This window comes from Phocoena sinus, chromosome 18 (assembly GCF_008692025.1).
Source record: "Phocoena sinus isolate mPhoSin1 chromosome 18, mPhoSin1.pri, whole genome shotgun sequence".
NCBI lineage: Eukaryota > Metazoa > Chordata > Mammalia > Artiodactyla > Phocoenidae > Phocoena > Phocoena sinus.
Genome location: NC_045780.1, coordinates 22,902,431 through 22,920,426, shown reverse-complemented (window position 1 = coordinate 22,920,426; position 17,996 = coordinate 22,902,431). Strand labels below are relative to the sequence as shown.

Genomic DNA, 17,996 nt, shown 5'->3' with positions numbered 1-17,996 from the left:
CCAATTTATACTCATACCAATAGTATTCTAGAATTCAGGTGCTCCACATCTTACAAATTGTAATATTGATAACTGACAGGCTAAATATGGGGCCTTATTGTGGTTTGAATTATCAACCCCTTATTGTTAGTGAGGTTGTTCATCATTTCCATTGGGTTTTTTTTTTGATATTCATGTTTTGAAAGGTAAGACTTTTCATACCATTTTACCAATGTTCTATGGCTTGTTTGAAATTTTCTTATCTCTTAGTCACTTATGTATGTTACAAATACCCTCTCTCAAAATGAGTCTTGTCTTCTTTATTGTTATGCTGCATCTCAATAATCTAGAAATTTATGATATAGTCAAAAGTAACATTTAATCATGTAGTTTGCGTATATGTCTGTGTGTCTTTTAAAATAAATACTTCTGTAACACAAATGGCTAAGTTTGTCTCCTATATTGTCTTCAATCCTCATGGAAGCATGTGCATGCATGTGTTAAGAGGTAGGAATCTAATTTTATTTCAGAATTGTCTTTATTTTTTCATATGGCTAACTTATTTTTTTTTTTTTTTTTTTTGCGGTATGCGGGCCCCTCACTGCTGTGGCCTCTCCCGCTGTGGAGCACAGGCTCCGGACGCGCAGGCCCAGCGGCCATGGCCCACGGGCCCAGCCGCTCCACGGCACGTGGGATCCTCCCGGACCGGGGCACGAACCCGCGTCCCCTGCATCGGCAGGCGGACTCCCAACCACTGCGCCACCAGGGAAGCCCATGGCTAACTTATTTTTGTTTGTACCATTTATGATGGATTATTTCTGGATTCTTTTTTTCTGTTTAATCATTTTTTCTATTTCTATGCCACTTATATACTGTCTTACTATTATAGTTTTATAATAAATCTTGATATCTAGAAGGGTAAAAAAAAATACCCATCTATTTAGATTGCTAGTAAAATATAAGATAAAATCATGGTGTTTCTTGAAGAGAATGTTTTGTAAAGGTGAGGGTTTTTGTCTTCAGATTCCTCAGGTTTTTTTTATTGTGTCAAATTAGACACAAACAAGTTGAAAATATACATCTTTTTATTTTCCAAAGTAATTTTTAAGGGTGAAAATTATTTTTTTGCCCTTAACAACGTACACTTTTCCATTTTTGTTCTGCCCTCATCTAAACAATATGACTATAGAGGTCTGCCAGTGGCACCTCAAATTTAGCTTCACTTTTAATTTTACACATCAGTTTGTTGTTTTTAATTGGACAGTTGAAAATTACAAATAGGAAGTCAGAGGAGTTTAGAATACCAATACTTCCATTGTCTTTACTTTACTTTGAAGAGTCTTTAATTTCTGTCTAGGAGTGGTCATATTTTTGACTGGATAGCTTCTACTTTCTTTTTTTTAATGTTTATAGCAACTTTATTCATAATGGCCTAAACCTGGAAGCAAGAAAGATGTCCTCTAGCAGGTGAATGGATAAACAGTGGTACATCTAGAGAATGGAATTATCACTCAGCTCACTATCAAGACATGAAAACACATGGAAGGATTTTTTTTTTTTTTGCGGTACGCGGGCCTCTCACTGCTGTGGCCTCTCTCGTTGCGGAGCACAGGCTCTGGACGCGCAGGCTCAGTGGCCATGGCTCACCGGCATGTGGGATCTTCCCGGACCAGGGCACAAACCCATGTCCCCTGTATTGGCAGGCGGACTCTCAACCACTGCGCCACCAGGGAAGCCCCCACATGGAAGCATTTTAAATGCATATTGCTAGGTGAAAGAAGCCAATCTGAAAAGGCCACATACAGTATTAGCCTCTGCTTTCTAGCCATTAACTGGGTACAAAATTGGTGGAATGCGACCTGGAAGAATTCTAGGCCAGATTTAAATAAGAGTGAGTACTTGCTTTCTTTGAATGTATTAATATATTTGAATATTTTTGAATGAGGGAGTCTCTATACTTATCTATTAATGGTTTAGACTTATCAACTGCTTTTTGTAGCTCTTTTTTGTTCTCTAGCTATTTTGGGAATTGAGAGTAAACTATGGAAATTATGACTATAGTAAAAGTTTAAAAAATGATCCCATAAAACACTGAAATCCAGATAATTAAGACTTACCTCTATTTCTTTTCTTAAGTTTTCATGTGTCTTTTTTTCTTCCTCAAGAAAACAAGTTTTTTCAATGATGGATTCTTTTACAGTTATAATTTTATCCTTTAGGTTTGTAATGTCTTCCTGTATGTTTATAGAATTTAAAATATACACATCAAACAATGAATGGTCAATATAAATCCAAGATTTTCAGTGTTTCTATAATTTAAGAAAACTAGCCATCACATTTAATTTTGATAAATAGGATTAGAATATTACTTCTATAGGTACGAGGAACAAAGAATGGTTGTTCAAACAAGCAAACCTTAGATTTGAAAATATAGACCAAATGAAAATAAGACATAAAGGAAAGTGGTAGTCACAGGGGCAATTGCCCAGCTACAATATAAAGGATATTTTTTAATTCTTTAGCAAGAAATAATAGATATTTTAAGTTTTTATCTCTCAACATCTTCAAAGACTATTAAGAAAAAGATGCTTAGGGTACAATTATTAATTCATATTGTTTGTATAATAGCATTAAGCACACTAAATTGATTTTAATTGGTCTGTATCCATTAGCCTGGAAGCTAGAGTTTCAACATCTTTGTGAGTCACACTTTCTGTAACAAATGGATTAATCGTTCACAGTGATTTTGTTTGACTATATATTTTTATTAATCTATAAGGGATTTGGGGATGTTTCCTTCATGCATTTGCACATATGGCATAGTTGTTACATAACTCATGCACTTATACAAGTTTTCAAGTTTGTGAATCGAGTTAGAGCACCCATGGGTATTTTATTAAGTTAATGATAAGTTTATCACTTAGTAAGTGTACTTGCAATAAAAGGAATAATAGAAAACATTTTAATAAGTGATATTTCAAACCTGTACTTGTTTCATCAGGTTTCCTTCTGGAATTTGGAGATCCTGCATAAGTTCCTCTTTCATTGTCTTTAGTTTTTTAACAAGGTCTCGTTTCTCATTGAGTTCAGTCATGAATGACCATTTGCTCTCTACCTCTCTCAAACTATCTTTATGTGCTTTTATTTTTGCATAGTATTCATTATATCTTATCATTTGTTCCTCAAAATCTTCTTGTGCTGCCTCTATGTCAAATTTAAGCTTCACATTTTCTGTATGTAAGGATTTGATTTGATTTTCCAGGTTTCCACACTGAAGTTTGGTAGTCTGTATGGCAGCATCTTGCTGATAAATTTGCCTTTCTGTTTCTTTAGTTTCTGCAGAGACAGATGCTATTTGTGTTTTAAGCTCATGAAGTTCATTCTGTAAGATATTTCAACATTATTATTATTAGTTCATGATATTCAACATGAAAGAAAAGTCATTGTTTTGATCCATAGTGTGTGTAGAAAAATCACTTAACATAAAAAATATATATTTATCAGATACAGAAAAATTGATGCATAACCGGAGACATGTAATATAGTAACAAAATTATTTTATAATCAGAGGGAGCCCAGGGTTATATATTTCTTATTTTTTAATGTTCATCTAATTCTAAATATTAAAATTTTATCCTTTGTCTTAATATTTTATATGTAAAAGATACTTTACAATCATTTTACCAATATATTTGTGGGCAATCAGAAGTACAAACTAAAGAAAAACTGTATGATAAAAATGATAAAACCCTGAATTGAAAACACAAAAGATCTAGGTTCTAGTGTCCTTACTACTATTTACTAGTTGGGGCGATCATACATAACAAACTTAATTACCCTATTCAAACCTCACTGTCTTCACTTGTAAGATGAGTTTAAAGGTATATTTAGCTTTGCCTCTCTGAGGGATTTGGCATTTCTAACCAGCACCTCCTTTTTAAAACCTCCCAGCATTCTTCTCTTCTTCACCTCAGATATCTCTGAGCATTGCTTTTCAATCTCGATGGTTCCTTCAAATACAGGTTTTCCTCAGGATGCAGTCATCATAATTTCCTCCTCTCATTCTGTATATACTCCTTGGGTAATCTTATCCACACTTAGATCTTGAGATACATATATGCTAATGATTCACAGAATGTAAGTGGCTGTTAAGTCCTATACCCAGCTGCCACTGGCCATCTCAAATTCATCGTGTCCAAAAATCAGACTAATCCTCCCCTCCCCGATCCCAACCTGCTCTCCCTTGTATCAGTCACTTATTGTCAGAATCACAAAACCTCCGTGACATATAACTAGTGTTTATTGCTCATGTGATAAGAAGCAACTGGGCTTGGCTAGGTGGTTCTGTTGACTTTGGTTGGATTTCCTCAAATGTCTGGAAGTTGGCTGGCTGTAAGATGATTTAGGTTGGCTTCAACTGGGCCAACCGGGGTGCCTTGGCTTTGCTTCACATGTATCTTATCCTCCAGTGGCCCAGGACAGGCATGTCCTACTCATGATGATAGCAGATGCAGAAGAATGGAAGCCCAATTATGGAACAACTTTTTCAAACTTCTGTTTAAATAACATCCTAGCTGGTCACATGATCAAATCTCAGTGGAGGGGTAGAAAGTATGTCCACCCATTATGGGAGGGCATTATAATGATAAATGGCAAAGGGTGTATACACGAGGATGAAGATTTGGGACTAAAAATGCAAATTACCACACCCCTATGTTCCCAAACTTAGTTAATGGTATTCCTTTGGGAGCCATATTTAATTCCTCCCTTCTCTCTCTTTTTTTTTTTTTTTGTGGTACGCGGGCCTCTCACCGTTGTGTTCTCTCCCGTTGCGGAGCACAGGCTCCGGACGCACAGGCTCAGTGGCCGTGGCTCACGGGCCCAGCCGCTCCACGGCATGTGGGATCCTCCCAGACTGGGGCACGAACTCGTGTCCCCTGCATCAGCAGGCAGACTCTCACCACTGCGCCACCAGGGAAGCCCCTCTTTTCTCTTTATATTTAACTATTCATCAAATTCTGTAGATCCTCCCACCAATAAAACTGTAGGCCTTTATCCTTTTTCTTCTATCCAGTATGGTCATCCTCTTTAAATGAATCTATAATCTGGGGAGGGAAGCACTTCACTAGAAAGGCAGACCCAGCCTATCCTTTTCTTGGCAGAGACAAGAGAGGGAAGTACACTGAAAAATACAGCGTGCTGATGAACTTCAACCTTTATCTCCAGCTCTAATATTTAAAATGACCACTTGACAGTTCTATTTGGATATGTAATAGATGTCTCAACTACACAGGTTCAGGAAAGAACTTTTAATTTGCACACCCAACATGTTCCTCTTCCAGCTTTCCTGATTTCAATAAACTGTACCACTTTCCACCTGGACACTTAAAAACCTAGTAGTCATTCTTGATTCTTCCCTTTACCTTAACCCCCACAACCTATTTACCAACAAATCTTGATGGTTGGGCCTCCAAAATATATAAAATCCCAGCTCACTTCTGACCAGTCTTTGTAGCATAGTCCAGCTTCCAACTGGTCTCCTGTTTCCATGCTTCCTCCTCTCCCCCAACTAGACTCCATTTTTCAGGCAGAAGAATCCTTTAAAAACATAAATCATATCATGCTACTTCCCTGCTCAAGATCCTCCAGTGGTTTTCCATTGCACTAATAATAAAATTCAAATTCTGTAATATGGCTTTTAAGGCCATACATGCTCTAATCCCTATCCACTTTGCCATCCCTCTCGTGTACTACTCTCCCCACTTCCAGCTTCCTTTTGTTTATGAAATACACCTAGTTCCTTCTCTCCTAAGGGCATTTGAAATTGTTCCCTGAACCTTAGAATTCTCTATCCCTAGCTATTACCTGCTGGGGTCTTTGTCTTTCACAATTCAGCTTTATTACTACTCCTCACAACAGCCTTCCCTGAATCAAAATATAAATTAACTATCCACCTTCCTCCCCCGTTATTCTCTACACATCATCCTATTGTATTTCCTTTGTAACACCTCAATCAATGGAATTACTTTATATCTTTATTGCTTGCCTGCCCTAACTAGAAAGTAAACTCCATGGGTGCAGTAAACTTGTCTAACTTCTTTACCACCATCTTCCCCGTAGTTAAAATAGTACCTGGCACAAAGTAGGTGCTCTATAAATATTTAAAAAATGAGTGAATGAGTGATGTACATGGAATGGTCAGGAAAGGGACACATGACCTGTCAACTAGATCAGGCTGTTGACCCTATTGATCAATATGGGGAGATGGCATTTACACTAATTTGGTCATCATCTCTTCTCTTTCTTAGACTAACATAACTAATAGACTGTTGACTTTTCTCCCTGGCTTTATTCAATTCCTCCTCCGATCCACTTCTACTCTTTCACTAGAATTTTATGTCTTCTTGTTGTTGTTGTGTCTCCCCCTCATCCTGCTTCTCTTCCTCTTCCTCCTCCTCCCTCTCCTTCCTTCTTTCCTTCCTCTTTCTCATCTCCCTCCCCCTTCTCGTTCCTTTCTTTGTTAACAGATTTATTGAAATATAACTGATATAAACTGCACATATTTAAACTTTACAATTTAATAAGTTTTGACTTAATTTTATGATCATGAGACTGTCACAATTAAGACAGTGAACTTATCCACTACCCACATGTCCAAATATCAGACATGTCCAAAAAAGTTTCCTCCTGATCCCTTGTGATCTATCCTTCCCTCCTCAGCTCTCTGTTTCCAGGCAAACATTCATCTGCTCTGTCACCAAAAATTAGTTTGCATTTTCAAGAATTTTATCTGAAAAGAATCATACAATATATACAATTTTAGTCTCACTCCTTTCACTCAGCCTACTTAGAGACTCATCCATGTTGTTAGATATATCAGTAGCTCTTTCTTTTTATTGCTGAGCAATATTTCTTGTACGAATATACCACACTTTGTTTACTCATTCATCTAGTAGACATCTGTGTTGTTCCTGGTTTTCCAGTGGGCATACACTTTTATTTCTCTTGGGTAAATGAATAGCTAGAAATTGAATGTATGGGTTATATGGTAGAAATATTTTAAACTTTTAACAAACTGTAAACTATTTTCTCAAATGGTACATCACTTACATTCCAAAATAATTGGGTCTGAGAATTCCAGTTCTTTTATATCTGCACCAGCACTTGGTATGGTCAGTCGTTTTAAATTTACCCATTCTAGTGGGTATAGAATGAAATCTCATTATGATTTCAATTTGCATTTCTTTAATAATTGATGATACTGAGTATCTTTTCATGTGCTTGTCTTTTGCAATATCTTTTTGCATGAAATGAGCATTGAAATCTTTTGCCCATTTTTAAGCTGGGTTGTTTGCCTTCCTGAATTGTTAGAGTTCTTTATATAGTATAAATAAATTCAAGTACATTGTCAGGTATGTTTTCAAGTATTTTCTCCCAGTCTATGACAACCCAAATGCCCACAGGGCCCCAGCAGGTATACCTCACATTCATTTTCATAACAGTGCCTTTTGAACAGAAATAAAAACGTTTTTTAATGAAGTCCAATTTAAAAAATTTTTGTGTACTATTTAAGAAATCTTTGCCAAACCCAGCATCACTAAGTTTTTCTCATATATTTTCTTCTAGATGCTTTGTACTTTCAATTCTTGTATTTAGGCCTATGATCCATTTTTAGTTAATTTTCATATACAGTATGAGGTGGAAATTGAAGTTCACTTTTAGCATGTAGCTGTCCTCCACCACTTGTTGAAAGATTATCATTTCTCTAATGAAGTGCCTTGGCACCCGTCTTAATCAGTTTGGGCTTCTATAAAACAAACAAAAAAACAAATAAAAAAACGGAAAAACACTATAGACTGGGTGGCATAAACAACCGACTTGATTTCTTACAACTCTGGAGGCTAGAAAGTCCAAGATCGGGGTGCAGCAGATTTGGTTACTGGTGAGAGGCCTATTCCTGGCTTGCAGACAAACACCTTTTTGCTGTGTCCTCATATGGCAGAGAGAGAGGGAGGGGGAGGGGAGGGGGAGGGGGGGGGAGGGGGAGGGGAGGGGGAGGGGGAGAGGGAGAGGGAGAGGGAGGGGGAGGGGAGGGGCAGGGGGAGAGGGAGAGGGAGAGGGAGGGGGAGGGAGAAAAGCTCTGGGGTCTCTTTTTCTTCCTATAATCCCATCATAGGGCCCCCACCCTCACAACCTCATCTAAACCTATGTACCTCCTAAAAGCCTCACCTCCAAATACCATCACATTGGAAGGAACACAAACATTCTGTCCATGAGAGCACCTCTGAAATCAATTGTTATGTGTGGGGCTATTTCTGGATACTGCTCTGTTCTGTTCCATGGATCTATATGTCTGTCTCTATGCCATGTTACACTGTCCTGATTACTGTACTCTATAATAAATCTCAAAGTCAGGTAATATTATGGGAGTTCCCTGGTGGCCTAGTGGTTAGGATTCTGGGCTCTCACTACCGAGGGCCCGGGTTCAATCCCTGATTGGGGATCTGAGATCCTGCAAGCTGTGTGGCGCGGCCAAAAAAAAAAAAAAAGTAATAGTAGTACTTCCAACATTGTTCTTCACAGTTGTTTTGGCTACTATAGGTTCTTTGCGTTTCCATAGGACTTTTAGAATCAGCCTGTCAATTTCTCTAAAAAATGCCTGCTGGGATTTTGATTGGAGCTGTTTTTAAACAATAGATAAAAGAGAAAGAACTCACATGTTAACAATACTGAATCTTATGATTCATGAAAATGGTATATCTCTCTATTTTGGTCCTTAATTTCTCTCAGCAGTGTTTCACAGTTTTCAGTATATAGGTCTTACATATTGTATTAGTTTGCTGGCGCTGCCATAACAAAATACCATAGACTTAGTGGCTAAGACAACAGAAATTTATTTCTCACAGTTCTGTAGGCTGGAAAGGGTGTCAGCATAGTCAGGTTCTGGTGAGAACTCTTCCTGGCTTGTAGAGGTCCACCTTCTCACTGTGTCCTCACATGGCAGAAAGAAAGCTCTCTGGAGTCTATTTTTATAAGGGCACTAATCCTACCACCAGGACCCCATTCTCATGACCTCATCTAAGCTTAATTACCTCCCAAAGACCTCACCTCCAAATACAATCACATTGGTGATTAAGGCTTCAACATATGAATTTCGGGGAGATACAAACATTCAGTCTATAACACAAAAACTTTCATCAAATTTACCCCTAAGTATTTCATAGTTTTGATGTTACTGTAAATGATAATGCTTTAAAAATTTTAAGTTCTGATAGTTTCTTTCAATATATGTAAATACAACTGATTTTTATAATTAATCTTATCTTGCAACCTTTCTAAACTCCCTTATTAGTCCTAATAGCTTTTTAAAATAATAGATTCCTTAGGATTTTCCAGAAATAATCATGCTATCTGTGAATAAAAACAGTTTTACTCCCTCCTTTCCAATCTGGATGCCTTTTATTTCTTTTTCTTGCAAGGAGTGGCTTGAATTATCAGTACCGTAGAATGAATAGAAGTGATGAGAAGACACACGCTTGCCTTATCCCTGATCTTAGGAGAGAAACATTCAGTCTCTCCCTATTAGGTATGCTGTTGGCTGTAGGATTTATGTAGATGCCCTTTTCTAGTTGGCTGGAGCTCTCTTCTATTCCTAATTTGCTGGAAGTTTTTTATCTTAAATTGATGTTGGATTATAACAAGTATCTTTCATGCATCTAGAATTCTCTTTCTAAAACGTAAATTTAATCATTCACTCTTTTGCTTGAAGTCCATCAAAACCCTCCCATCACCTCTAGAATAAAGTTCAAGTTTTTTATCATGCTATACATCTCTTGTTGCTTCTCAAAACACAGTCTATGTTATTCCACTATCAAACTACTTATAGTTCTATGAATGTACCAATTTTATTTCAGGACTCTGTGAATTTTTTCAGGTTCTTTTTGTCTGGAATATCATCCTCCTCACCCCCTAACCCTCAAACCTATCCCAGACACCTAATCATTCAAATGAACTCCAGATATTTTTAAAAACTCAACCGATCACTCCTCTTTCAGTGTTAAATCTGTGTTTGCGCTTCTACTGTTGACACCACTTCCCTGCATGTAATTATTTGTTTACTTATTTGTCTCCCTCTTTAATAGACGGTGAGTAGTGTAAAAGTGAGGACTGTATTCAGCAAAATGCTTAATAGAAATTAGGCCCTCAACATAAGTGAAATAACATCTGTAAAACTCTTTGAAGATTGACGATTTTTATAGAAAATTTCTTTATAGAAATCTGACATTATTATCTTTGTATTATATCCTATTGTCAACATGTATTCTTTTCTGAAAGTGACTAATGCAATGCAAATACTTATACGAAATCTATATTACCAAAAAGGTATAATTATTATCATCATATCTCTGTTGATGCACTAATACCTAAAGCCATTATCAAAATCTGGTCCCATACTGCCTACCAGGGCCCCAGCAAGGATATCTTACATAATGTTTACAAGTATTATTTCATTTAATTGTCATGAAAACCTTACAGGCAGGTCTTATTATTATCACCATTTTACAAATGAGAAAACAGAAGCATGGAGAGATTAAACCATGGAACCGGAAGTAGCAAATCTCTTCTTTTAAACTAGGCAGTTCAGCTCTAGAGCAGCAGTCCCCAACCTTTTTGGCACCAGGGACAGGTTTCATGGAAGACAGTTTTTCCTTGGCCTAGGGTGGGGGACTGGGGGGGAGATGGTTTCGGGATGAATCAAGTGCATCACATTTATTGTGCACTTTATTTCTATTATTATTACATTGTGATATATAATGAAAGAATTAGACAATTCACCATAATGCAGAATCAGTGGGAGCCCTGAGCTTGTTGTCACTTGTCACTCACTGATAGGGTTTTGATATGAATCTGCAAGCAATTGATATATTATGGTCTCTGTGCAGTCAAACCTCTCTGCTAACGATAACCTGTATTTACAGATGCTCCCCAGCGCCTCAGCTCCACCTCAGATCATCAGGCATTAGATTCTCATGAGGAGCGCATAACCTAGATCCCTCGCATGCGCAGTTCACGGTAGGGTTCGCGCTCCTATGGGAATCTAATGCCACCACTCATCTGACAGGAGGCAGAGAGGTAATGTGAGCAATGGGGAGCGGCTGTAAATACAGATGAAGCTTTGCTCGTTCATCTGCTGCTCACCTCCTGCTGTGTGGCCCAGTTCCTAACAGGCCACAGATCGGTACCTGTCCGTGGCCCAGGGGCTGGGGACCCCTGCTCTAGAGCATATTCTTTTCATTTCTATGTTATATTTAATAAAAAAAAACCTTTAAAACTTAAATACACTGTTTTAATTTTTGCTCCTTTAGCTATATTAACAGAGAACAGTTATGTCTCATTACGCTGAATACAAAAACAAGTATGGCTTCCAGATGCCTGTGGTGGAATTATGAACATGTTTTGAAATTTAAGGAACACAGAAATGTTCCTTACCTACCTGAAATGTTCACTGGCAACTTGTAATTCATAAGAACACAGGCTTAAAAACTTAACCTTCTTTCAATTCAGAATTTTAGGAAAAACTATCAAATAGAGTGAATTTAAAATAATTCTATGTGACATATTTTTTATGCTTATTTATAGTCACAGTGACATTGTTGAAAGTTTGCACACTGGATGTGTAAAATGTTCCATGAACCTGGAATACTCATGTAGACTTTACTTAGGGATACCTGAATAATTTAGAAGGTGTAAATATGAAAAACAGACATTCTAAGTTGCCTCCTCAGAGTTATTAAGTTATGCTTAATAACTTTCCTGTTACAAATTTAATATAACTTTGAAGAACATAAAGACTCATTTAAAAGACTGTGTGAAATAGGTTACCTGCAAATTGAACAGAACTTTTTTGTTTTTTTCTATTTCTGATGTTTGTGATAGTTGTTGCTGTGCAACTTGCTTGATAGCATCAGTTAATGAAGATGTGTCTTGTTTAGCCAGAGCTAGACAAAATAAAGTACATAATAAAAATCTAAATGCAAACATTCTAAGAAACATGTTTCTTCACTCAGTCATGAAAATTGTTACGTTTTCTCAAAAATAAACTAAATTTAGGGTTGGTACTCTTCCTTTTTGACTATAAACAAAACCAAAATCAAAGGCCATAAAAACAGACAATTCAAAGTCACCTACTACAATATTATACCTGTTACTTTATGGAACAGTATAAATATTTTGATTGGCCTAAAAATTTTTATCTAGACCATTTGCACATATACTACAGTTATAGTGGTACCATAACCATTTCTCAATTGCAGTTGATGAATTTTCATTATAGGCCTGCATTTTCAGGTTGTTATACTTTTTCTAAACATTCTATAAGTTTCCTCCCGGTAAACTTCAACAGCTGCCCTCTATTCTAATTTGCTACTAATTTTAACACAATTATCCTAGCATACTACTTTTTTGTAACCGCTCATCTTTTAGTTATATATTTCTGAAGATAGCTTCATTACCTTCTTCAGGAACTCCTTGACTCTTCCTTTCTTCGTTGCCTGACATTCTTGTGTCTCTTTTCCCCTTTTTAGTTCACCTTCTTTACTCCTACAAAATAACCAGTGTAGATAATCTTTCACTTTTCTTTTTTTTTTCCGTCATGTATGAGTGATCCTGAAAGTAAATTAACTGTCAAATATCTCACAAGGATGACAATGACATGCGTCATCAGCTCCAAGAATTAAAATACAATGACTGAGTGAGAGATTTGGGGGAAAAGTAGAACTGTCCTTCCATCTTGGTTGTCCTGCTTTTCAGCTGTTATGACCCTGGGAAGTTTCTTAATTTCTTTGCTCATCAGTGTCCTCATCTGTAAAACCTCATAGGGCTGTTGTAATAATTAATGTATGTAACATGCTTAGCACAGTAAATGACATAGAGTGAGTAACTAATTATTCTGGATTAGTAGCTAGTACCTCTAGAAGAATTATGAAATGGATTCTAAAACTATAACCAGAATCTGTGAAAAACAGTGCCAAGCTGAATTAGCAACTTCTGTCATGGGTGTAGGATGCAGGCAATATGGCACTCCTGTGTAAGGCCAGGGTAAGCCTTACGCAAGTTTAAAATCACCATTCAATCTCTTCTATACGTAGGAGAAACGGATGAGATGAAGGGGTAGATTGTTTTCTCCCCTGAAAGGTGGAGAGAGAGAGTTCTTTCCTGTACCAGTGCAACAAATGAATGCTGAGTTGGCAGAGTTAAAGGCACTACCAGTCTTTGGAAAAAGAGTATCTGATTGTGCCCGTCCATTCCTATACAAAAGAAATCATACAATTTTGCATGATTAATAAAAGGAATGTAGTGTTCCTGCTTAACATTTGAACATATGGATTTTTCTTTTTAGATGACATCCTTTTTAACACATCTTCTCCCTAAAACCACCTAGTTTCTCTGAAGTTCATGCCATCATGAGCTTCAGATGAGTAAAGTAAGAAAAAGTAAAAAGTAAAGTAAGCTTTACTCTTCCTTATTATCAGTTGACTTCTAAATCTCTACCCTTCACTCCTAGATTACAGTATCTGAATTACTGTGTCTCTATTACTACTTTTTAAAATATTTCTTTGGAATTTCAACATCCATACAGGTGGTACTTTTAATACCCTGACTTCTCTGTTCTTTGATGTTTTTCCTTATCCGTCCTCCGCAGCCACCCACAGAGTATCACTACACCTCATCCATAATCTCAGATTCAAACGCTTAGTTTTCAGCTCATCCCTCCTAGTATTTTGACTGTAAGAGCTCTTCAACCACATTGACTCTTCTACCTTTTCAGGGTCCCTTAGCCTTTCATGTACTCACGTCACTTACCCAGTTTAGATTCCTTTGCATTCAACCTCACTTTTTTTGTGCCACTCTCTCCCTGTCCTACTTCCCTGGAAAAATTCCAACCAGTTGCTTTGCTTACATACTAGTAGCTGAATATGCCTCAAGAAAAGCACACACCTGTGCTGTGGTCTCACTTAAAATTCAAGACACTTTATGTCAAGTGGGCCCTTGATGCTAGGCCCCTAGGATTCATCAAGTTTCATGGATGATTATTTCATTCCCTCTTCTCTGTCTTCAAACCTCCCACATCTCTTTCCCCCTCCTCTTTCAGTTGATAACCCGTCTTCTTATTTAACTGAGATAGTAGGAAAATATCAGAGAGGGTGGTAAATCACCCCATCTACCAGTCTTCCTGGACCTATACCTATATACTAGTCTATTCTTTTCTTGCAGTGAATAAAGTGTACTTGCTCTGACCTAGGGCCAATCCTCTCCTTCTGTACCCCTTCCTCTCCTACTCAAGGACATTGCTCCTTCAAACGTCCCATCAACAGAATTTCCTCCTTTATTTGGTCAAACATACTATCCTGGACGGCCTATCGTATAATCATCAACAACAATAACCACTTTTGCTTGACACTTTAATCTCTTTCAGCTATTGACCCCTTTCTTTGCTCTCCTTTACAGCCAAGATCCTTGCTGTCTACTTCCTCTCCACCTATTCTTCTTGAGCCCCCCAGAATTAATCGTTTACAACTCTAAAGTTCTTATCAAGGTATCTATGACATCCACATTGCCACTTCAATGGCAAGTTTGATCCTCATCTTCCTTAACATATCCATGTCATTGACACATTTGGTCATGCCCTCCTCCTCGAAACAACATACTTCTTGGTTTCCTTTGCCCGCTCCTCCTCACCTTTCTCATTTACGTTAGAGTGCCCTAGCACTCAGTCCTCAGGCCTCTTCTTTTCTCTAAACTTACTCTGCAGGTAATGCCATCCAGGTCTATGGCTTTAAACTCCCTTATAGGCTCACAACTCCCAAATTCATATCCCTAACCTGACATCCCTCTTGAGCTCCAGACTCATACACAATTTCCTACCTGATATTTCCACTTGAATTTCTTATAGGCATTTCAACTTATTATGTTCCAAACCGAACTCTTTATGTCTCTGTCCACTCCATCACTATCCCTAAACCTGCTCCTTCATGGTCTTCTCCATCCCAGTAAATTATAAGTTCATTTTTCTTATTCACACTCAAAACTCTAGAACATTGTCAGGGAGGTATCTAGAAGAGTATAGAGCCCAAGGCAATTTAATCAGCCTTGCCCAAGATAATCATAAATGAGAGCTCATTGATGATGTTCCATAGACCCTTTGGGAAATCATTTGAGATATTCCCCAAGTATGTGGCCCAAGACTGCTGCCCCAATTGTTTTACCCAAGAGACAAATCAGAATCTTGACTCTTTTCTTTCTCTTATACGCTGCATGCAATTCTTTTGGCAAAACTCACTGGTTCCACCTTTAAATTATATTGGAATCCAACCACTCCTTACCTCTTCCAAATACTATCTTAGCTAAGAAAGCTTCCCTGATAATCCCTCTAAAACATGACCTTCATCCCCCATTTCCTTACCCTGCCTCATTTTTCTTAACAGCATTTATCAATTTTATCATTTTTCTTTTTTATTTCCTTTTACTAATGTAAGCTCCATGAGGGAAGAGACCTAGAACAGTGCCTGGAACATAACAGGTGTCTAACTATAGTCTATCTCCACTTCAATTGACCCTGTTCTACTGATAGAATAATGCTTCTGAAACACTTCTGATCACATCAAATAGCAACCAATCTTTCAACTCCACCTTAGATGCATCTTCTTTAAGAAGTTTTTCTTGATCTTTCTGGGTAGATATGAGCTCTCTCTCTCTCTCTCTCTTTAGTACAATTGTTTCTATATCTCTATTATACCAAGATAGATAACAGTCTAGGTCTCAGGGTAAGATAGGGCTAATCTTGAAGCTAGGTTGTGCCACTTACTAGTTTATTTGGTAAATCCTTTCCAACCTCAGCCTCAGATTCCTTGTCAATAATAGTACCTTCCTCATTAGATTTTTGTGAGGATGAAGTGAAATAATGAATATAAAGCATTTAGCAAATTCCTGCCACTCAACAATTTCTATTCCTACTGTTTACATTACTTTATACTATATTTCCCTATTAGACTATAAGCTCCAGGAAGTCTTACTCATTTTTGTATTCTTTAAAGTATTTGATGAAGAAACCAAAAAAAAAATTAAGAAACTTAGATTTATACAATAAAAAATAAAGTAACTGGTATTTCTTGATATCTATTTCTGAAGCAGCATAAATTGAAGAACTCTTGGGTGATACTTATTTAAACCAGCTATTCATGAAAGGATATCTGGTCTAAAATTGAGGAAGTTTTCATTTTTTCTGGATCTCTACTGTAGAATGGACAAAAAATAAAAATGAAAACAAACTACTGCCATCTACTGATAATTCATTACAATTGCATAAATCAATAAAAACAAGAGTTTAGAGACTAGACAGTATTAATTATTCTTTCATTCAAACCATGTATGTCGGTACATATTATATACAAAGCATTGTGGGAAATATAAATATGAATTAAGTGACTGATTAAAAAAAACATACCTTATAATACCTATAGTATTTGAGAGTAAATATCCAAATATTACTTATAAAAAATCATTTAGGGGCTTCCCTGGTGGCGCAGTGGTTGAGAGTCCGCCTGCCGATGCAGGGGACGTGGGTTCGTGCCCCGGTCCGGGAAGATCCCACATGCCGCGGAGCGGCTAGGCCCGTGAGCGATGGCCGCTGAGCCTATGCGTCCGGAGCCTGTGCTCCGCAACGGGAGCGGCCACAACAGTGAGAGAGGCCCGCGTACCGCCAAAAAAAAAAAAAAAAAAAAAAAAAAAAAATCATTTAGGCAAAACACTCAACTAAAAAAGTAGCTTTACAGAAAACAATGCAATGGAAATACTATAAACCACCATGTTCTATATTAACTATAGCCAACATTTACTAATTACCATAAGTACTTTCACACAGATGATCTGTTTTAGCCTTCAGAGCAATCCTATAAGCTAGACATGATTTTTACCTGTATTTTGTAAATGAGGAGACTAAGACTTCGAGAAATAAGGAAATTCACCAAAGGTCATACATCCAAGCAGGAAGGATGAAACGTGAAGCAACTAGGATCCAAATTAACATCTATTAGGTATTTAGCATGTACTGAAGCATCGTGAAGAGCATGACTTTTGTGCACCATCTCGTCTGAATTCGAGGCGAGTGCCTGTAATTGGCCCTTGGGAGGAGATTTTAAAAAGGCCATGGCTTGAGTTTTTGGAAACTCAGACATCGTCTGGTACATCCCTTCAAGTTAATGAGCAAAATAAAGCAAGGCTGTCAAACTCCCCTCGGGTTTTGAGAGCTTCAGGCTTAAAAGAATCAAGACGAGGCAGCTGTCCATGTGCGCCCATGTCACATAAGCACCATTTTTCATCCCGAATGGAAAAAGCTGCTATGTGGACCTGCCAAGCAGTTTAAGTAGTTAAGTTTATAATTACCTCCTACCCCCTTTAGAACATACATTTGATTAGAAAACAAGGAAAGAAAAATTACTTAGTTAATTTTCACATAAGTGTGAAATTGCTTTTGTTTTTGTTTTCCAAGTGGGAGGGGGAGTTTAATAACTGAAGCTGATGTTTAACTGGGGAAGCTAAAAAAACTGACCTGGGGAAGAGAGAAAAGTTTTCCTGGAATTGAGAGTTTAAAATTATGTCTATATTTGTCATAAGCATGATGGAATCAGTTCTGGATGGTTCAATTCCAACAATAAATTAAAGAGGAATCATGGGGAAAATGTAACAAACTGCACAAATGAGTAAGAATCAATAGTACATACTTCAGGTAAAAAAGAGGACAAGTCTTTTCAACCACATGTTTTCAAGAGAAGTTACATCATCAGAGTCATCCAAAAAGAATAAATTAATTGAATCATTAAAAATGTATTGCATACCTATTATATACCAGAGTCTTAGAATCTGCTGAAACTAGGGACTTTTCTCTTCCCTGGCTAGGTAATGAGATTAAAGTTTCAGGATGCTGAAAACAGAAAGAAACCAGAGGATTGGTACTGTTC

At 37.3% G+C, this 17,996-nt stretch overlaps 1 protein-coding gene across 1 annotated transcript in view; it reads right to left on the bottom strand.

The window, feature by feature from the left end:
• The window catches only part of CCDC122 (coiled-coil domain containing 122), a 34,589-nt gene that overhangs the window by 12,797 nt on the left and 3,796 nt on the right, over window positions 1–17,996 (bottom strand). Inside the window, exons 2-5 of the mRNA XM_032611487.1 lie at window positions 12,492–12,579; window positions 11,863–11,978; window positions 2,963–3,361; window positions 2,097–2,213 (exon numbers count right to left, since the gene is read on the bottom strand). Of these exons, the coding sequence (XP_032467378.1) occupies window positions 2,097–2,213; window positions 2,963–3,361; window positions 11,863–11,978; window positions 12,492–12,537 (678 nt within the window). The 5' untranslated portion in view covers window positions 12,538–12,579. The remainder of the gene's footprint in view (window positions 1–2,096; window positions 2,214–2,962; window positions 3,362–11,862; window positions 11,979–12,491; window positions 12,580–17,996) is intronic.